The sequence below is a fragment of the Leptonychotes weddellii genome, chromosome 1 (genome assembly GCF_054177405.1).
Source record: "Leptonychotes weddellii isolate Sample4059 chromosome 1, ASM5417740v2, whole genome shotgun sequence".
Taxonomy (NCBI): Eukaryota; Metazoa; Chordata; class Mammalia; order Carnivora; family Phocidae; genus Leptonychotes; species Leptonychotes weddellii.
In genome coordinates, this window is record NC_138369.1 from 47104009 (window position 1) to 47126352 (window position 22344).

The 22344-nt window shown below is 49.4% G+C and overlaps 1 protein-coding gene across 4 annotated transcripts in view; it reads right to left on the bottom strand.

The window, feature by feature from the left end:
- FGD5 (FYVE, RhoGEF and PH domain containing 5) overlaps positions 1–22344 on the bottom strand; it is a 123829-nt gene that overhangs the window by 58099 nt on the left and 43386 nt on the right. For all 4 annotated transcript variants that reach the window (XM_081801602.1, XM_081801597.1, XM_081801592.1 and 1 more), the window contains exon 3: positions 13685–13817. In XM_081801602.1, coding sequence (XP_081657728.1) covers positions 13685–13817 — 133 coding nt within the window. The remainder of the gene's footprint in view (positions 1–13684; positions 13818–22344) is intronic.

Below are 22344 nucleotides of genomic sequence, written 5' to 3' on the forward strand. Positions count from 1 at the left end.
CCAGCCAGGCCACGAGTGGCTATGCGGCTGAGGGCAAGCCCCCCTCAGATGCATCCATGCCTCATCCGGAAGATGGGGTCAGCACTCCCACCGTGCAAGGACGAGACGATGAGATGATGGATGGGAGTGGTCAGGCCCACCCCAACTTTCAGAGTTGTCACCATTACTATTGTTTCGATCTCAAAGCTGTCAGGGGCAGACTGGGGCACGGGCCACTCTGCACGTCCTTCTCAACCTCTCCTGCCAGACGGGCAGACTCTGGGTGGGACGCATGGGGCTGTCCTGCCTGAGTGACTCTGCCGATGATGGATGTGTCTTCACCAGCCGGACAAGAAGGGGGCCTGGCAGGCCATGTGCCTGAGGCTTTCCTCAGAAGCTGCTACTGGGCGTTGCCCAACCGGGCCATTTAATATAGATGTTTGTTTAACCAGGAAATGAACTCCGAGGTTGACGGCAGTGTCCAGGGACAGACTTCTGGGAACAGGGTTCCTCCCAGGAGTGTGGGGGCTGGGGGCACCAGGGCCCGCGCTATCGCGTTTCTCAGGCTGATGCTGTGAGTGTTATATCAGGCCACCGCTGGCCCCTCTGCCCAAGGCCGAAGCAGCTTATCTTCCCAGTTCCCCAGGGCCGCCCAGTCCTGCACTTCCTCCCCAGGCCCCAGGCAAACCAGCCAGTCAACCCCAGGATATTCTGGGACCAGGATGGGAGGGCTAGTCCTCCTTTAGGGACCCTCCTGGTAGCAGTCACAGAAAGAGCTAGGAGCCCTAGTCCTCTGTCTCCATGCCTCAGTTTCTCCAGCTATTACATGTGGGTGCTTAGCCTTCTTCTAGAAGAGCAGTTCCTCAAGCGTGGCCTGAGAACCTCTGGGGTTCCGTCTCCCTTTTCCAACTACTTATCTGTGAAGCTGGACCAAACAACAATTCCAACAGACTGAGCACAGAGGCAGCCAGGAGAATCCAGCTGTCTTCTAGGAAGCTAGACATTAGGAATATTTGCAAAAATGGGAAACCAGTGTTAGGCTCCTCACTAAGTTTTTTTGAAAAGTTATCCTTCATAAAAAATGCCATTTATGTTAACATGCAATGGACCTATTACTGTTACTCTTAAATGAATTAAGAGATGTTTAAAATTTTTCTCAGTGTTACCTTTTCATGTGGTAAATACTGACTGATAAAACTCACAGAAACAAAAAATTTGGGGTCCTCAATCATTTTTAAGAGGAGAGAGACGTGTGAGACCAAAAGGTTTTGACAACTGCTGTTTTAGAGGCTGTTGCAAAGCTCATACAGGATTGTAGGTGGAAAAGCTCTTCTCAGTGAAGAGCCACAGAGGAGGGAGGCATCATTATCACTGTGTAATAGTCATAGTAATAATTATTGTTTTGTGAAAAGCAGGCCAACGAACCCCCGCCTTTATGGTCTGGCCCTCAGGATGGTCCCAAGTAGGCCCAGGGGCCACACGGTCCTTCTTCACAACGTCCTACTTTACAGAAGAGGAAGAAACCATCCCCAAAGCTCCTGGTTTCTCACCACCCTCCCCGCTTACAGGCCTCCTGGCTTCACACCTGCCCTGCCCTTAAACAGCCACCTCTTTCTTTCCACACTTGTCTCTGCCAGCCCCTGGTCAAGCCCCATGTCCTGGGGTCTTGGCGCTTGGCTCAGTTCTCCCTATCTGTAGTTACCAGGACCCTCCGCCTCTCAGCCCCTTGATACCTTCTCTGATGTCTTTTGCCACATGTACATCCATTCCACCTAGCCTGGGCCTTCTCCACACTAGAACTGCCCTATCTTAGAAGTGATGAGCTTTCTGGTCCCCATCTTAGACCAGAGCTCCTAGCATCCTTCCACCCTCAACTGAGCTTGTCTCTTAGCTCTTTGGGAGCTCCAGTCTTTCACCTACTCCAATCCATCCTAGGTCGTGGTGGCCACCTTCTGCTGTCACTCACAGCCCCCAGTGGCTCCTGTGGTTCCCTAGCACTTGCAGAAAGAACTTATCCTTCAGAATGATGCTGAGAGCCTGTGCTCTGGTGTCCGAAGACCTGGGTTCAAATTCCGGGCTCCACCCCTTCCTACACCTATGCCTTATACACGTGATTTCTCTTCCCTCAACCTCATCTGTAACACGGTGGTAGTAATAATAATAAAGCTACTTAACAGAACAGCTAACATTCATTGAACACTTAGTATGTGCTAAGAATGGCTCTAGCTTTTTACATGTATTCCCACTGAATCCTCCCAACAACCTACAAGCAAGGTACTATTCTTATTACCTCCATTTTGCAGATGAGGAAACTGAGGCACTGCTAAGTCCTACCCTTTGCCTGTGACTCAGCCTAGAGACCCTTTCCGGACACCTCTCCTACATTCTTCCACGCCCCACGGAACTCCGTTTTACACCTTGTTTTTCCCTACCTCTGGGCCTTTTCGGTTCCTGCAGGTCCCTATGCCAGCACTCCCCTATAATCTCCGTAAATGTCTCTAAGTCACACACTAATCCTGGGGGGGAGGGGGTTGCAGAGCACCAAGGTGGGCATCCTGATGCTCCGGATTTGCCAGCCTCCTCAGCCACACAGCCCATTGAAAGAAAAATCCACCCAAAAGGGGGGAGGGGCTGCCTTCCATGGCTGTTTCAAGCCCTGGGGAAATCCTGTGAGGGTCCCAGTGAGGGGGCTTGCTGGAGTGTTCTGAGGTCACATCTGGAGAAGGGAGAATGCTCAGGACTCGAAGGTGGCACCAGACTCCTGGAGAGCGTTGTCTCTGAAGTTCCTCCAGGCACCACCATCACAGACATTGTTGAGCCCCTGGGGACTCAGGTCAGGGTTTCCAGCACAGCCTTCAGCGGCCACTGGGAAATTCAAAGACAGCTCAGGGAGACATGGCTCATCTTTATCCCAGCTGTCAGCTGTGCTCCCACAGGAGGCAGAGAAGGGATAAAGATGGTGAGAGAGAGACAACACCAGCCAGGAAGAGGCGGGGAGAAGGTGGGACCAGACAGAAGTCCTCTGGCTCCCCCAGGACCCAGTGTCTGCCTCCAGTTCATGCTGACACCTGTCTTATTCTAGCTCCTGAAGCCAGGCTGCTGTGAGTCTGGCTTTGGCCTAGATGCTTTAAAAAAACTTTTAGTTTTGGAAGGAACCTTTGGTTTGCAGTTTGTAATACATTCACAGAAGCAGCATGTTATCTGGGAAGGCCCCGAACAAGAGATCAAGAAACCTGATTTCTACTGCAGACTTTGCCTCGAACCTGCTGATAACCCTCAGCAGGCGATGGCTTCTCCATGAGCTTTAGTTTTCCTTCCTGTGAGACAAAGCAACCTCCTGCATAACTGGGACACTATACCCCCTGAATAGCCACTCTCAATGTCCCTCTCCCCCAGCCCCTGGCAACCATCATTCTAGCGTCTGCTTCAACTGTTTTAGATTCCTCGTGTAAATGCAATGATGCAGTATTTGTCCCTCTGCGACTGGCTAACTTCACTTAGCACAATGTCCCCCAGGTTCATCCGTGCTATATCACGTGACGGGATTTCCTTCCTTTTTAAGGCTGAATAATATTTCGTTGTTTGAAGAGACCACACTTTGTTTACCCATTCATCCGTCAATGGACATTAAGAGGGTAGATTTCATGTGAAGTGCTCTTACCGCAATTAAAAACAAAACAAAACAGGGGCGCCTGGGTGGCTCAGATGGTTAAGCGTCTGCCTTCGGCTCAGGTCATGATCCCAGCGTCCTGGGATCAAGCCCCGCATCGGGCTCCCTGATCAGCGTGAAGCCTGCTTCTCCCTCTCCTTCTGCCTGCCGCTCTCTCTCTCTCTGATGAATAAATAAAATCTTTAAAAAACAAAACAAAACAAAGTGATATCAAAATGCCCCTGTCAGCTCTCTCAGCTTCTAGAATCCTAAGAGAGTGGTTGTAACTGCGATTGGCAAGTTCTCACTGTTTGACAAGGCCAGTCATGGCTCATACAATATTTGGTCTTCCTGTCCTCACCATCTCACTTCAGGTCAAGAAAGGGCCAGCCATGACCTCAAGAAGCCAGTCAATGGCTAGATTCCATTCTGTCTGTTTGAGCCTCCTATGTACCCTCCTTCTCCTTTCCACTTCACTACATCCTACTCTCCTTTGTGAAGTATTAAGGCCTCACCTCCTGGAAGCCTCCCTGATTGCCCAGACTCTTAAGACTTGAGCCACTTACCCTGTTCGGAGCTTAGCTCACACAGCTGAGGACACTGGGGCTGCCCCACAACTGTTCTATCTCACAGGCAGCTATTGTTTCTAACTCCTGAGACAGAACATTCAGAAAAGAGCATAAAACATAAATTTAAGGTTTGGAGACTATCGTGTCAGCAGCGTTTTCACGCTCCACCTTGGCTGTGAGCGCCCCATGGTTGGGCACCCGACTGGCTTCTTTCCTGGCACTCGGAGGGCTGAGGGCCCTGTGGGGGCTCCATACAAACTGGCTGGCTGACGTACACAGGCCAGAACTCAAACTTCAGTGAGCAGACACACGCTGCTGGGGATCCTGATGTGGTGAGTCTGGGGTGCTGCAGGTCTCCATGGCCAACTCTGGGCAACAGGGCTGCAGACTAGGTATACAGAGTAGCTGCCAGGAAACCAGGAAGGAGAAAGGGAGGGTGAGTGTGATGGAGGCCCCAATCCCACACTGGGGCCACGGGCACATCTAGACAAAGTGGAGAGGAAAATCAAGCCACAGAACAAGTTCTGAGGGTCAGGGCATCCTAACTGTCTCCGTACCTAGCCTGTTGGCTCCGGACAGTCCCCAAGCCCTCCAGGACTCTGAACAAGGGGTGTGGGACATGCAGGTGCCCTGGCCGCCTCCAGACCTGAGCCCCTGGTCTCTGAGAGTCTGCATCCCTCATCCTCCTCCAGTCACACTACCTTGAAATGTCTATTGTGTTAGTCTGCTGAACTGTCACACCCTCTGCATTATTACTGGGGAGCTGGTGAGAAGCTGGGCTGGCTCCCAGCTCTGCCCCTCACTGTGCAAAGTAAATTATACAGGACCAAACAAGGGTTTTCATTTTATTAAACTGTCATGCATCTAAGTTTGTTTTCCTTACTTGACTGCAGGAACTGAGTCTAATGTATTCATTTATTTATTAGTTTTTTCAAGAATATTTACTGAGTACTATTTTATGTGCCAGGCGGTAAGGACACAAATGTGAACAGAAGTGTGGCGCTGGAGGTGCCTGGGTGGCTCAGTCGGTGAAGCGTCTGCCTTTGGCTCAGGTCATGATCTCAGGGTCCTGGGATGGAGCCCCACCTCAGGCTCCCTGCTCAGCGGGGAGTCTGCTTCTCCCCTGCCCCTCCTCCCACCCCTCATAAGCGCTCTCTCTCTCAAACAAATAAATAAAATCTTAAAAAGAAACGTGGCCCTGCCCTCTTGGAGCTATTCTTACGGGGAAAGGCAACTGGCATGCAAGTAAGCAGAAAAAGAAAGACATAATCACAGCTTGAGATAAGTATGAGGAAGGAAGTAGACAGGAATGCTGCAACCGAGCACTGCAGAGTGAGCAGGGGAGACCTCTTTGAGGAGGTGATATTTAATTTGAAACCCTTAGCCAGCTGTGCAAAGGGTGGGATGAGTGCTTTAGGTGGAGGCAACTGTAAGTGCAAAGACCCTGAAGTGGGTTTGAAGAATGGAAAGAACTTGTTTTTGAATCCTTCATGATGCCTGGCCAAAGGCCTTGGAGTTTGTTGATTTTCATTTGATCTGTGATTAACACATGACAATAGAAATGAAATGCCAGGGATTTCAAATCTTTAGAATCTGGTGCCAACACCCAGAATGGCAGACACAAGAGGGGAAGCAGGCCAAAGGGATGGGAAGATGCTGAGTTCAGTTTGGGATGTGCTGAGTCAGAGGTACAGTAGACCCTCTTTATCTTTGGGGGATATGTCTAAAGACTCCCAGAGGATGCCTGAAACCACAGATAGTGCCAAACCCCACATGAGCATACCTTGGAGATATTGTGGGTCTTTCCAGACCATTATAATAAAGCAAATATCGCAGTAAAGCTAGTCAAATGAGGGCGCCTGGGTGGCTCAGTTGGTTAGGCGACTGCCTTCGGCTCAGGTCATGATCCTGGAGTCCCGGGATCGAGTCCCGCATCGGGCTCCCTGCTCGGCGGGGAGTCTGCTTCTCCCTCTGACCCTCCCCCCTCTCATGTGCTCTCTCTCATTCTCTCTCTCTCAAATAAATAAATAAAATCTTTAAAAAAAAAAGCTAGTCAAATGAGTTTTTTGGTTTCCTGGTGTATAAAAATTATGTTTACACCATTCTATATTTCTATTAAGTGTGAAAAGCATTACTCCAGAAAACAATGTATTTACAAAATGCTGAGTCGTAATCACTGGCCACAGATCACCATAACAAATACAATAATGATGAAAAGTTTGAAACACTGTGAGAATTACCAAAATGTGACACAGAGACACGAAATGAGTAAATGCTGTTGGAAAAATGGTGCCAACAGACTTGCTCACTGCAGGGTTGTCACAAACCTTCAATTTGTGAAGAATGCAGTACCTGCGAAGTACAACAAAGCAGAGTGCAATAAAACGCGGTATGCCTGTATATAGTATGTATTTTCCTAGGCACACACACCGATGATAAAGTTTAATTTATAAAGTAGGCACAGGGGGTGCCCGAGTGGCTCAGTGGGTTAAACGGCTGCCTTTGGCTCAGGTCATGATTCTGGAGCCTTGGGATCCTGGAGTCCTGGGATTGAGTCCCGCAGGGCATCAGCAGGGAGCCTGCTTCTCCCTCTGCCTCTCCCCCTGCTCATGCAGGCACGTGGGCGCTCTCTCAGATAAATAAATAAATAAATAACATCTTTTTTAAAAAATAAAGTAGGCACAGTAAGAGATCAACAGTAACTAGTAATAAAATAGGACAATTACAATAAAAGTTATGTGAATGTGGCCTCTCTAAAAATACCTTATATGGTACCTTATAGTACTGTACACACCCTGGTTCTTCTTGTGAGGATGTAAGATGATAAAATGCCTACACGATGACATGAAGTGACACAAATGATGTGGGTGCTGTGACCTGGTGTTAGGTGACTACTGGCCTTCTGAATCTATGTCAGAAAGAGGATCACTTGCTCCTAGATCAAACTCATCACAGGCAACTGAAACTACGGAAAGCAAAACTGTGAATAAGAGGGGACGACAGTATCTGTGGGCCTTCCAAGAAGGGACCAAAAGGTTAGCTGGAAGCTGGAGTGTGGGGCTGCAGAGAAGGGTCAGACCAGGAGGTCAGCTCTGGGAACAGCACCTGAGTAGGGCTGGCTGCTGGCCTGGAATGGGCTGCCTGAGCAGAGCACAGGATGACGGATGGGGATTGAAGAGCTCGGGCCTTGGGAAGTGAATGCCTGGTGTGGAGGCGCAGAGTTGGATGGTCAGAGAAGTACGGAGAGAACCAGGACAGAAGGTAGCCAGTGAAAACCAAGGGAAGAGGGAACTCCCAAGGTGGAGAGGCCACCAGAGCTGAGGCTCAGGATGTGAGGCGGACAGCATGGAGACCCTGGCTTATGAGGTCAGGGAGGGTTGTGTAGGGCAGATGTGGGCAGGAAGGGAGGTGGGGGAGTGCGGAAGACGTGAGTATGTCTGTGGGCTGAGGGAGGTCCTAAAGAATCTCTGCAGCCCATCTCCCTCTCCTGTGCTCCATCTACTGACCTGGTCTAGCTCTTGAGGCTCATTCCCGCCTTCCTGCCTCTGTGTTGCTGTCCTCTGCCCAGAATGCTGTCCCTAGACCCTGCCAGTTCTTGCTGGCTCATGCCATTCAGCTCCCTGCTGAAAGGTTTCTTCCCCGTCATAAAGGCCTTCTCTAAGAAACTAGAAGCCTTCCCCACTGCTGGTCGGAATGTAAAATGGGGCAGCCACTGTGGAAAATGGTATGGCAGTTCCTCAAAAAATTAAAAAGAGAATTACATGATTTAGCAACTCCGCTCTGGGAACATACACAAAAGAACTGGAAGCAATGTCTTGAAGAGACATCTGTGCACCATGTTCATGGCAGTATTACTCACAATAGCCCAACAGTGGAAGCAACCCAAGTCCCCATCGATGGATGAATGACACACAAAATGTGATGTGCACATACAAGTGCAATATTCTTCAGCCTTAAAAAGGAAGGAAACTGACACAGGCCACAACATGGATATGCCCTGAGGACATTACGCTCAGTGAAATAAACTAGTCACAGAGGGACAAATTCCACATGACCCCATCTCACTTCCATGACGTCCCCAGAGCAGTCAAAATCGTAGAAGCAGAGAGCAGCATGGTGGTTGCCAGGGGCTGGGGAAGGGGGTGAGCAGTTAGTGTTTAATGGGGACAAAGTTTCAGTTTGGGGAGATGAAGAGTTCTGTGGATGGATGGTAGAGATGGTTGTATAACAGGGTGAATGTACTTAATGCCACTGAACTGGACACTTAAAAATAGTCAAGATGGTGGTTTTTTTTTTTTTTTTTTTTAAGATTTTTATTTATTTGACAGAGAGAGACACAGCGAGAGAGGGAACACAAGCAGGCAGAGTGGGAGAGGGAGAAGCAGGCTTCCCGCTGACCAGGGAGCCCGATGCAGGGCTCGATCCCAGGACCCTGGGATCATGACCGGAGCCGAAGGCAGACGCTTAACGACTGAGCCACCCAGGTGCCCCAAGATGGTGGGTTTTTATGTTATGTGTATTTTAACACAAATTTTTTAATTGGGAAAAAAGCCTTCTCTAGCCTCTCCGCCTAAATTTCCCCCCTCGTCCCACCCCTGGCGCCCTGCTCCCACCACCAAGGTTTGTTCTGTGTGTTTGATGCTATAGCACTTTCACTGCCTAAACCCACCTTAGGAGCCTTCTAACTGAACATCTCCTTCACTTGAGTAGAAACTCCACCAGGGCAGGGAGGCACCTGGTCTGTCTTATGGTTATTGTATCTTAAGCCCTTGGAAGGGTGCCTGGCACATAGTAGGTGCTCAGTGAGTACTTAGTAAATAAATTTCTGCTGAGAAGAGGGATGGGGAGAAACTGAGTGAGGATACAGAGAGAAGATGCAGAAGGGAGAGAGTTCATGTTTGCCAGGGGACAAGGTTGTTTTCTGGGAAGGAACAGGCTGCAGCCTGAGGAAGCTTCTGCAGGCTTAGGAGGGCCTCTCAGGGACTAGGAGGAGTGAGCACATGCCATGGAGCCAATGTTCAGGGCTGCAAAATGGTTGAGAAGACTGGCATGGAGAAAGCATGTGTCAACATTTCAGCCAGGTGGGGGACTGGTCTAGTGGAAATAACCAGGGTTCAAGCAGATCGTTAGGGCAAGGTGGCGGGTGCAAGGCCTGGGGGCATGAGGCCAGCAAGAAGGCCCAGACCAGGCCGCCTGGACCATGCATGCAGCCAGGGAAAAGAGGACCTGTCTGGGCGGGGCCCGGGAGGGCATCATGGCAGGACAGGCCTGTTCCAGAGGACAGGGCAAACTTCGGCCTGTGCTCGAGGGTGGACCCGTCGGGGAAACGTGGTGACAACAGGACTCAGACAAAGGGAGGAGGAGGTGGAGGGACAAGGTGGCTCAGAGAGGTCACGAACTCCTGGGCTGGTCTACAGGGAGCTGGTATTTAGCTTGAAAAGTCTCGGTTAGTCTGAAAACTGGGCTTGCTGTCAGGGAGGAGTGACATGCCAAGACAGCCTTTGTCTCCTTTCACAGCTGGATCTGTTTTTATGTCCTTCTTGCTTTTCCTTTCTTGCCCCCTCTTTCCTTTAACCCACACCCCCTGAATATCTCTGAGTGGAAGAGAGGGAGAAGTCTCACCTGTCTCAGACAGGCAGGTGGACAGCTGGGTTCAGCTTCCGGTCCTGCTCCAAGTCTCTCTCTGATGCAGCCACCTCAAAACATCGGGAAGACTGGAGCTCACCACCTCACATCTGTTTTTACATCAAACTCTAGGAAGCGTGGGGCTCACCCCAAACACACCTTCTGAGGCCCGGGAAAAGCAATTCCACTATCATTCACACTTTCCCTAGGTCTGCTCCTTGGAGGTGGCTGGAAATGGGAAATCTGGCTCCTTTTCCCTGCTCCATGTGGCGGAGGCACAGAGCGGGAGAGGTCTTTGCCTTCTGGGGAAGTAGACTTTTCAGAGACGGTGGAAGATGAAAGAAAGAGGAGTGAATGCTCCTTCTCCCCACCCCCCAGACCACCCAAACTTCTACAGCAAGGAGGAGCCAGGAAAGATTGCTCCCTCCAGAAATCTCCCTTCACAGCTGCACATGGCCCGGCAGTTGGCGAACTCTCCCACACTGAGGGCTGCCAGGAGGAGGTGCACTGTCACGGCCTCTTGGGGGTCACTGTGGCAGCAGGTACGAAGACTGAAAATGCGCCTCTCTGAGCCACCAATCCCCTTGTGAGATCTACCCTAGAGAGAAGCATGTGCATATGGAGGTGTGTGAACAAGTGCAATGTAATACTGTTGGTAGAGCCTAAAAATTAGAAACACTGTAAAGGTCCCTCAGCAGGGGGATAGCAAAACAAAGGACAGCATACCCATAAATGGGAATACCATACAGCAGTTAAAAAAAAATCAGAACGCTATGTAGCAATATGCAAAAATCTCTGTAAGATACCAGTGAGTGAATGCAACCAAGTTACGCCAGGTTTCTTACAGTTTGATATGATTCAACATATGTAAACAACGACTCCACAAAGAATACCTAATCCATTTTCCACTCATACTGAATGATACACATAGGTGAATACAGGGAAAAGGTTCTGGAAGATACACACCAAACTGCATACCACAGCTACCTCCTTGGGGACACAGGAACTAGGAATGAGTACCCCAGGGCATCTAACCCTCACCTGTAATGACTTCACACTTTATGAGGAGAATCCAGCAGAGCATGCCTCGTGCAACGAAAACTTGATTTTTAAAGGTGATTGCCACTGTGGTTCATTATGAAAGCCTCGAGGGCAGAAGGGAAGGGATGCTCAGTACATCTGCTGGGTGAGAAGGCTGGGCTCCCAAGGGCGAACTGACCAGCCACGAGGAGTCTACACCCACGCTTCTCCGTCTGTGCTCTCAGAGTGACAGAATGCTAGCGGGCCCTGCCTTTGGCTGGCCACTGATTGGTTCTCTGTAGCTCTGGTTCCAGGGCACATGAGGGGTCCCTGTCCCAGGCAGGAGCTGCTTCAGTTCTGCAACCCTGCCGTTATCACTGAGCTTGACTGGACCCTGTGCAGGGTGCTTCCCTGTCCTACCACGGTCCCACCCACTCTGACCTTTGTGTGTTTTACTGCATGCCAGGCATTCGTCTCCTCATATTTATTTATTCTCAGAACTACTGTGAAGTAGGCACCACTATTGTTTTCCCAGTCTCACAGAAGGGGAAACGGAGGAACAGAGTGCTTAAGAAATTGTCCATTTGCTAGTGACTCAGCTAGCAAGCATCAAAGCTGAGTTTGAACCTCTCATTCCCTATGCTACCCCACCTCCTGCAAGCTCCCGGGGGTGTCCATGCAGCGGCCTGGAGATCACAAGGCTGGGAAACTGAACCAGATGACCACCAATGTCCAGGGCCCTAGGACTTCATGTCTTTGCAATGGTCCTGAGCAAACAGGACCCTCCCTTCTCCCCCTCTGCCTCCCAGACAGGAACAACAGATAGTTATTATGCCCCTACTATATGCTGGCACTTTTACATCAGTGCCCTCATTCAACCCTCCCACAGCCCAGTTACTATTCATGTTCTCATTTTACAGATGGGGAAGTTGAGGTCCTATAATGGGAAGTGACTGGCCAGTGGTTACACAGCTGGAGGAGGAGATGCAGGTGGTCCCAGAGGAAGGTTTAACAGAGAACCTGGTGCTATGGTGGGGAACCAGCACCAGGTGGGGGACCCTGAGATACAGAAAGTATGCCCCACTGCTCTGTCAGCCCTTCAACTCTTCCTGGCCTGGTACCCAGACCCAATTCCCAACTTCAGAGTGGGGACCAAATCCCAACTTCAGAGTGGGGACCAAATCCCAAATAGCAACTATCTTTTTGCTCCCAGGCTCCGCGACTCCAGGGGATGCCCAGAAAAGCCACAATCATCTCTAACTGGCACCACTAACTCAAAGCTCCTTTCCCTTGCCCTCAAGGAGGCAACAGTTCTTTTGGGGGAGAGGACAAGAAGTGGAGAGGTAAGAGAAGTCTTCCAGGGCTACAGGGGGAAAACAAACAAACAAACAAACACAGGGCTTGGAGCCAGCCAGACCTGGTTTTGAGTCCAACCCCTTCAATCACTAGCAGAGTGGCCTTGGGCAATTTACTTAATTTCTGTGTCTACCACCACACCACAGGGGTGGTGGTATCGACCTTGAACTGGTTGCAAGGAGTGAAAGAGGCATGGATTGCGGAAGACAATACACTCTATCCAGAGACGGAGAGGAAGGGTCAGAAGCCACAAGGGCGAAGGACTGAAGAGGAGCTGGGTGGGAAAACCCCTTTCAGCATTCCCACAGCCCTGGGGGGGGGGGAACTTTATGAAGACCCTGAGCAGAGAGATAAATGAACTGAAATCAAGGGTATGAAAACAAAATGAAAGATCTGACCATTTAGACAAAGCTTGGCAAGTGCCAGGCACTTCTGCTGAGCGCTTCGCAGGAGCAGTCTTTAATCAGCGTGATACGCCTACGCCAGCCTTGGAAGGAGAGGATGACAAAGAGTGGGAGACAGACACCAGATGAGGTGCCCGAAGGAGGCTAGTCAGGTAGGAGGTGATGCTCCTTGGCCTCCCCAGCTACTCCTTTGCAGACAGGTGGGGCCCAGAAGATGTGGTGGGGGAAATGTCAAGCTGGTCTCAACCTCCCTAGCCTGTCTCCCTGCAGCTGGGGTGTCCCTCGGGGTCTAAATTCCTGGCCCCCAGCACCTCATGGTGTTTGCTGGATGACACGGAGTAACAGCCGTATGATCCTAGGCAAGTTCTTCACTTCTCTGTTTCGGGACAAACCCAAGCTCCAAGAAGCAGTGTGTGGAAGGACTACAATAAGCCAGCGAGTGGAAGTGAGGCACAGGCTCCCATGCACCCTAGGCGAGCATATATAATTATCACCATGCCCCAGTGCCCACTAAGAGGTCTGGGCTGCCACTGTGACTTGGTCCCTACACCAGGGACCCAACTCACCGTCTGCCTCCAGACAAACAACAGCTCTTCTCTCAGCCCCTAAGCACCACCACAGGGTATGGGAAACCAACTTTCATTCCAAAACGGTCTTCAGTTAATGAAACTCACACACTTCCCTTAACTGTCCTCATGATTCCCACTTCACAGATGAGGAAACTGAGGTCCAGATGCCTGAGGTTATTAGAATCCAGGTCTGTCTTGATCCAAACCATGCAGTTCTATTTCACTTCATCCCCAAGGGCTCTGGGAAGCCCCAAACTTCCTGAGACCCAGAAGTCAGCAGGAGCATTCACCCCACATCACCAGTGCAGGGCCCCGTGTCTCCTCATGCTTCTTACCGCTGCAGCCTCAGCTGTGCCGTGACTCGGCCTCTGTATCCAACCTGGGGCCAGCCGTTGGGAAACAGCTCCCTCCTCACCAACAGGGGGTACGCTGGTCATCACCGTCCTTTCTCGGCCTGTACATCTCTGACTCCCCACAACCCACTGGCCCCTTGCCCACGGCGGGGCACCCTACCTTGTGGGTGAGGCTGGGGTCTCTTGGAGCACTCTCCTCCTCCTCCGAGCTTCCCTGTTCTTCATCCGATGATAGGTCCTCTTTGGGGGCTGCCGCCGAGATGGGGCAGACCTTATAAGGTTCTGTGTAGGCGCTGGGGTCAGAGCAGAGGAAAGAGAGGGTCAGAGCTCCTTGTCCAGCAAAGGCAAAGTGAATACACCAGGGGCCCTATTAATGCCACAAGCCATTAATGAGTGCTCCGTGTGCAAAGCTCCATGCCTGCCCTCCATGGGGACCTAGAACTGAGTAAGACACGAGCCCAACTGTCCCTACATGCTCCCACTCCAGCCATCCTGGCCTCCTCGTAGTTCCCTGAATGTACCATGCTCTTTGCTGCCTAAGTGCCCTTACACATGCTAAGACAGACCTGTCTCTCTGTTAGATACGAGGCAGGCTGTGATGCTGGAGGGTACAAATAATTACTGTGAGGGCAAGAGATGTTCAATCTGATTGGTCCGGCAGTCTGGACTGGCCTGGTCAGGCAGCAGAGTCCGTTCCCAAGGTGGCCATGTCCTCTGGGCCTGAATGAGGGATGCAGTGATGCAGTACGCTCCAGGATGTGCATTCTAGACCCTGGTCCCTGCCTTGTCATCAGCTAGATCATGGACAAGACACAACTCAGGGTATCAGTTTCCACCTTGGGGGATAATGATACCTATTTCATTTTCTTGGCTGGTGCTGTGAGGATCAATGCTTGCACAGGTGAGATAACAAACTCATATGTATACGACTATGACTATGACCTAGGCATTGCCATTAATTAATTAACCACACTTATTCAATACATGTTTATTGATTGCCTGCTTTATGCCAGGCACAGAGATAGGCAGAGGGTAACACAGTGGCAAATAAAGCAGACACGGTCCCTGTTTCAAAAAAGGAACCACGAATATACGAGCATAAATTATGATACGTGAAGGAGAAGAAGGAATAATAAGGGGGAACTGTTTGGACAGGTCAGAGAGGACTGCTCTGAGGCTGTGAGCAGGAGGAGAAGGAGCTCTGTGACAGCACAGGGAAGTTTCCAGGAGAAGCAGCATGTGACAAACCAACCTGGAGTAGAAGAACCCTCCTTTCTCTGACTTCAAAACTATCCCCACGGAGGAGGCTCTAACCCCATGACAACCACCTCCTTGCTCTGCTCCCTGCTCCGGGTCTCCCTCTCCACCCAGCAGAGTGGTTGCTTCACAACAGGCATCAGGCCACGCTCCTCTCCTACTTGGAAACCTTCAATAGCTCTCTCCTGCCATGGGCAATGTGGTCCCAGACAACTTCTCACAAAATTTCTGCTCATACTCAAAATCCAGGCATTTGGTCTTACTAAATTCTTTTTTTTAAAAAAAAGAGAGCAAGCACGAGCAGGAGAAGCAGAGGGAGAGGGAGAGAGAATCTCAAGCAGACTCCATGCTGAGCGCGGAGCCTGATGCGGGGCTCAATCTCACGACCTGAGCTGAACCAAGAGTCAGATAGTCAACCAACTGTGCCACCCAGGTACCCCGGTCTTATTAAATTCTAATCAAATACTTATTTCTGCCCTCTGGGAATCCCACAACGAGGTGCAGGAATAATGGATGGATGGATGGATGGATGGATGGATGGACAGACTGGAGGAGAGGAGGGAGCATCCAATTGCTGGAGTGGCTGGGCCAATGTTAGCCCAGGCCTCATGTGGGCAGGGACACTGTTCTTACCTCAGGGAGAAGCATGGCCAGGGTAGGGGATATCAGGACTAGAGAAACTGAGCCTTAGGCTACAGTGGCACTAGGGGCCACCTTGGAGCTCTTTCTCAACTACTGCAGGAGCCAGAACCGGGGATACCTATCTCCAGGACACCTGGAACCCAAGAACCAAGGGGCTGTGTCAAGAGCAGGACAGGCATCCCCCGGTCCACACTGGGGCCATGAGGTCAGACCCATCAGGGACAAGGTGGGCTATTCCTGCCTGGGCTTCCGTGGACAAACTGTGTGTGGCAGCAACTGTAGTCTGCTCTTGTGTGCAGATACACAAACTAAGTCCTGACCCGGGCTGAGCCATAATTCACTCTACTCTCCAACTGGCTACCCTTCTGATCAGACCTCTTTCTTCTTTTTCAGAATTGACTTCGTTGTCCTTTTCTTTCAAACCATGAGAGCAAACAGTGGATTTGCAGCAAGCCCTATACCACCGCCGAGGTGTAAAAAGGCTTGTGAGCACCTCCCCTCCTAGGACCCCCCTACACCTCCTTCACTGCCCCTTTCTACACTGCCAGGGGCCACTGGGGGTCAGAGGAACACCACACTTGCTTTAGGGAGCTCAGAGTCTCCTTCAGGAAAGTGACTGCATAGACCAGTCTCCTGGAGGAGCCCCAGCTCCCTTCCCTCTAGAGCCTCTTGAGTCAATTTGCACTGTGTGTGTCCTAAAACAGTGACTGGAGGCTTTCTCCCCCTGCAAGAGGAATGACCACATTAAGCCCCAGCAGGAGCCCATTATGCTCTGTGGAGGATAACTACTAGTGGTGAGGGATGGAGCAGTTAACTGTGTCCTTGGACGGTTCTTCCTCCATATTAAGGAAAAGAAGGTAGATGCCAGGCCTCTCTAAAATGCACTGTGCAGGAGGGAAGGATTCCCAGCCAAGCCTCCCACAGGTGAAGGGTATCACCATCTTCCCAGGCAGCAAGCTGGAAATCTCAGCATTTCCTCGCATAGCCAGCTTCTACTTGAACACAAAACCTCTCCCGAATTTACCTTTAAGTCTTCTCTGACTCCACTGGCATCTGTCATAGCTCTGTGGCTCAAGCCATCTCTTGCCTGGACGTCTGTGACGATGGCTTTCCTGTTCTCTCCCATTCCACCCTGGCTGGCCTCCAATCTGTTCCCCACCCAGCAGCCAGAGGAAACCTCCTCAAAACCCAATCTGATTGTGTCACCCTCTCGCTTAATTGTTCAGGGATATTCTGGTGCCAGTGGGATTCAGCCCCAAAAGCTCAGGCTGTCGGGCGAGGCTCTGCTCGACTTGGGATGTAAAAAAGTGGGTGCCCTTGGGCCTTGAGGTTGCCAGCACTGGATGCTACCTAAGGCCAAGCAGAGGGTTGGATTCCACAAAACAGAGCCATGGGTGACACTGGGGAGACTGTCATGGAAGCCAAACCCCCAGAAAGGGGGGGGGGTTGGCTCAAGGTCACGTGGCAAATCTGGACCAATACACATTGCCTCAGAGAATGCCTCTCCCTCATCAGAATGCCTGATCCCATTTTAGAGATATGAAAACAGAGGCCCAGTCAGGTTCCCACAGTGCACCAATGTGTGGAGCTGGGTCTCAGGTTACCAGGCAAAATGGGGCTTTGTTTTTTTTTTTTAAAGATTATTTATTTATTTATTTATTAGAGAGTGAGCAGGAGAGAAACAGCATGAGAGGGGAGAGGGTCAGAGGGAGAAGCAGGCTCCCCGCTGAGCCGGGAGCCTGATGTAGGACTCGATCCCAGGACCCTGGGATCATGACCTGAGCTGAAGGCAGTCGCTTAACCAACTGAGCCACCCAGGCGCCCCCGGGGGCTTTGTTTTTATTGTCTGTGTTATTATTTTATTTTCTGTTTGAGAGGTGGTAATGGGCAGAGATTAGAGCTCATACTCTTGAGTCAGATTGCCTGCATTCAAATTCTGTCTCAGCTCAGTACTGGCTGTGTTTAACTTCACCAAGCCTCAGGGCTGCCTAATTCACTGAGCTGTTGGGAGGATTCAATGAGTTACATAATGTAAGACACTTAGAACCATGCCCAACACATAACTCACTAAATGGGAGCTCTCTCCATTACCAGTTCAGCTCTAGCTGCATACAGCTGTTCTACTATTTACCTACTGTTGTCTTTTTTTTTTTTTTTGAAGATTTTATTTATTTATTTGACAGAGAGAGACACAGAGAGAGAGGGAACACAAGCAGGAGGAGCGTGAGAGGGAGAAGCAGGCTTCCCGACGAGCAGGGAGCCCGATTTGGTGCCCGATCCCAGGACCCTGGGATCACGACCTGAGCTGAAGGTAGACACTTAACGACTGAGCCACCCAGGCGCCCCTACTTACTGTTGTCTTTCCACCCAGGCGCCCCTACCTACTGTTGTCTTTAAGTCGACTCATTTTTAACATATGCTAACACTATGACCTCACCCCAAGTGATAACACCCATGAAATCACAGTATGTGACTTCACATAATTATTACTCCGTAACAGTTTGACTAACATTATGTTGCTCACCATTGGAGACCCACAGACCTCACAGAGATAAACACAGTTAACTCTGACCCACCGACCATCCATCTGAAACCAACCTCAGCTATGGCCAGAGATGTGGCTCATGATCTTTTATTCTACTTCCTCTGACTTCAGTTTTCAAGAAAGATCTAGAATGGAATTCAGGAGACAAAGGTTTGGGTGTTATGATATTTCTGATTCATTTATTTCACTGTCCTATTTAGGGATTGTGAACACAACAATGTAGATAAACTGTCACTAAAAATATGCTTTCACAATATAAAAGAGCAAGTATAATCCAATGCCTTTGCAGATTCAATGGAAGTTGTAGTGACAGACCTGATTTTGGATAGAAATCATTCACTTAATAAGCAAAGAAAATATTCTACCACCACAAGGGTCAACAGAGCTGCCCCTACAGATCCTTCATATTTGCTACCAGGCTGATCTTCAAATACAGAGAAGAAAACAGCTCTGAGAAATGTTTTTGACAACTTCCACCCAAATGTTCCAACAGGCCCTAGTAGAACTTGTGTCCTGTGTAACCACTTCTTCCCTTGGGGAAACAGACACGGAACCGTGACATATCCCATCCATCTCACCAGTCTGTCAACATAAACCTCTCAGATGGGTCCTTTGCAAAGGCTGTGACACTCTGTATTTTTAGCTGCATGGTTCCTGTCTGTTTTTTCAGTCATTCAAAAAAAAAAATACCTATTAAGAATCCTTTGTGTTTTAGACTCTAAACTATAGGCACTGGTGAACAAATAGATATTATGGATAATGCCCATCAAAATCATAACTGAAATGCTGTCTCCAGATAGCTTATTTGACCATAACAATATATTACATATGAGAAAGCCTTCTAAACCCACCCACCTACCCATCTATATGTTCTTTCATGTACTTACCCATTCATGCATCCATCCCTCCACCCATTCATTCATCTATCCAACCACCCATCCACTTAGCCATCCATCCGTGCATCCATTTGTTCACCCGCCCATCTGGCCATCCTTCTATCTCCATCCAATCATCCGTCTCTCACTTATTCAACAAATAGGAATTAGCATGTACTTCAAGGAGCTAACACATGGAAAAGTTAAAGATGACTAAAGCACTATCTCTGGTCTCAAAAAAAGTACAGTGCAGAAGTACTAGTCAAGAGGGTGGGCTCAGAAGTCAGGCTGATTGGTTTGAATCCCAGCTCTATCACTTCAAGCAAGTTACTTAACCTTTCCATGCCTTTGGTTTTTGTGTGTTTGTTTTTAAATCTGTAAATCAAGGGAGAGGACACATGCCAGGAAAAATCAGCAAAAGGGTTAGGCAGTCAGGACTGTAAGTTTAGAGACCAAGTGGCCTGGAACTCTGGCATCAGATCAGAGTAGAGTCACTCTGACTTTGGGCAAGTCACCCAATCTCTCTGTTTCCCATCTGTAAAGTGGGGATGACTATGTAGGTTCATTGTGGGATTAAATGAGAACACGAAGGGGAAAGCTGCCACTGCCTGGCATGCAGTAGGTCCTTTCTGGCCAGCCCACAAAAGGGCCAAATTCTAAACCCCCAGTCTAGTCTCCACAGAGCTGTATCCTCCCTCTGAGTCGATCTGTGTTTTAAAAGCAACATAAATTAAAGCTGCCCAGAGCTCATTACCTTAAATGACCCTCCAAATGAGCACAGTCCTTTCCAGCAGCCTAGAGTCGTAAAAGGACATGTGCATCCACGTGGGGGGACAAACAGTTTGTAACCCAGCCCAGGGCTGTCCAGCTCTGCCCATTAAATCCCGTCCTAGTGACACTCACTGAGAGCCATAACCCTAAGCACAGCCAGAATGGGTTAATAACTCATAAAAAAGGAACGCTTGCCTCACTGAGAAACTGTCGGTGGGCACTCTGGCCCCAGACTCCATCCTTGCTCGTACAATGATATGTATGAAGGAGGCCAGATTGCAGATGTAACATCCTTTGGCTCCTCTGACATAGGCTGGGACCGTTCTGAAGTTTGCCAGCTCAGCGAGGAAGGGCAGGGGGCTTCAGGGCTGCTCGCTGGGAGCTGGAAAGTTAGAGATGGAGGAGACAGGATGCCTACCCTAATTAGCAGAGCAGCTGAAAGACCTTGGAAGTGGATGGAGGGAAGGGCTGGCTGCACAACCAGGGATTTCCAAACCCTCAGACATTCAAGCCTGCCCCCTGCCTACTCCCCACACCCCCTCACCTCCAGGCACCTTCACAGTTCACTTGATCCTCCAGACCTTCCCCAGGTGACACCTTCTGCTCTGAGACTTCCTTGTCACTCAGAATTGACCCCTCCCATGTCCCCCTGCCTCAAAGGGACGTTGAGACTTTGACAGATAGAGATATCATCTGCACTGTAACTGGGAACCTTCCATCTGATACAGTGGAAACTGCTTAAGATGGGGGTCAGAGACCCAGGAGTCCTGGATTCACAACTAACCCAATGCATGATCTGGGCTACATGACTGTCAAGGTGGGCCTCAGTTTCCACACCTGTAAAATGCAGGTGGAGAACCAGACCCCCAGGCATGTGAAGCCATGTGCTGAGACCAGATGGCATGCATCCCACAGCCTAAAAGCAGCTGCCTGTCTGTCTCCGCACCACTGGAGTGAATCTCTGCTTTGTTCCCTCTTGGAGGGAATGCATCCTGCACCCAGGGTCAGCCAAGGGATAGCACTTGTAATGGTTCCCAGAAACATGATTGAAGGAGAGGCTTTTTTAAAAATTCAATTTCCATCTTTCACTAAGTAAAAACAGAAGTCCATCCTTGCTCTCCGTCCTGACATCCCCACCCCTCTTCTTGAAATACAGCATCAATGGTTTGGAAGAATTTGTTTTCTTGTTACAATAGTTTTACTGAGATATAATTCACATATCATAAAATTTTGCTCTTTTAAAGTGTACAATTCAGAGCTTTTTAGTGTATCCCCAGAATTATGCAACCATCATCACTACTTAATTTTAGAACATTTTCATCAACCCCAAAAGAAACTCCATACCATTCAGTAGTCAATCAGTAGGACTGGCCCCCAATTCCAGGCAACCACTAATTTACTGTCTGTCTCTATGGATTTGTCTTATTCTGGACATTTCATATAAATGGAATCCTACAATCCTTTTGTGTGTAGCTGCTTTAACTTTGCATAATGTTTTCAAGGTTCATCAATGGTATAGCGTGTATCAGTACTCATTCCATTTCATGGCCAAATAATACTGCACTCTAAGACTGTACCACGTTTTGTTTTTCCATTCACCTATGGATAGACATTTTGATTGCTTCCACTTTTTGGCTATTATGAAGAGTGCTTCTATGAACATTCATGTGAAAGTTTTTTTATGTGGACATATGTTTTCATTTCTCTTGCATCTATATATAGGAGTAGAACTGCTAGGTCATATGGTAACTCTATGTTTAAGATTTTGAGGAACTGCCAGACTGTTTTTTGGCCGTACCATTTGACATTCCCACTGGCAATGTTGAGGGTTTCAATTTCTCAACATCCTCATCAATACTTGTTATTGTCTATCTTTTTAATTTTAGCCTTCCCAGTGGGTTTGAAGTGGTTTTATAGGGATTTTAAAGGAATTTTGTTCTCCTTGATTCCAGTTCAGCCCCCTCCTGCTCCAAACAAACATCTTTCTTATCTAGCCACAGGGAAACATAACTGTTAACTATGAAGGCTTTCTTTTCAGATAATCCATGAAAATTCACAGGTCGAGGGGGAAAAATTTAATACTTTTGGAAGATCTGCAGAAGCTCCATAAAATGATAGACTAATATAAAGAGGTAACATACTAGAGAAAAATCATCAGTCAGAGCCCCAAACTCATCGGAGTGATCATCTCTCAGGTTCCAGCTTTGGGAAGCACTTAGTACCCTTCTGTAACTTGAGGGGATGAAGACAGCAGAGGAAGAGTCCTGCATTTCTGGCCCTTAGCAGTAGCCACACTGCTGGCCACGGGCCTGGCTCTGCCACTGACCCCCTAGCATTGCAACCATCTCTGGGGCCCCAGCAAAGGATAATATTAAAGGACACATTTCACCTTCTGAGGGCAGGATGTGGTTCTGCCACTTGTCAGCCCAATGACCCTAGGCCAGTCACTTAACCTGCCCAGCTTCCTCCTTTGTAAAAGGGAGATGGTAACAGTACCTACCTTCCCAGGGTCTAGGCGATGATGTCTGTGAATGAGGTGGGTGAACTGCTCAGCACAGTGCCTGGCAGTTTTACCTGCTACAATCACCTGAGCTAAAGGCCAGGGCTGAATTAACCAGGCAGAGTTCCTCAAGGTCACACAGACCCAGGTTCTAGTCCTACCTCTGCGACCAGCTTGCTGTGTGACACTGGGTGGGCCCTTTCCTCTCTCTGGACCTCAGCTTCCTCATC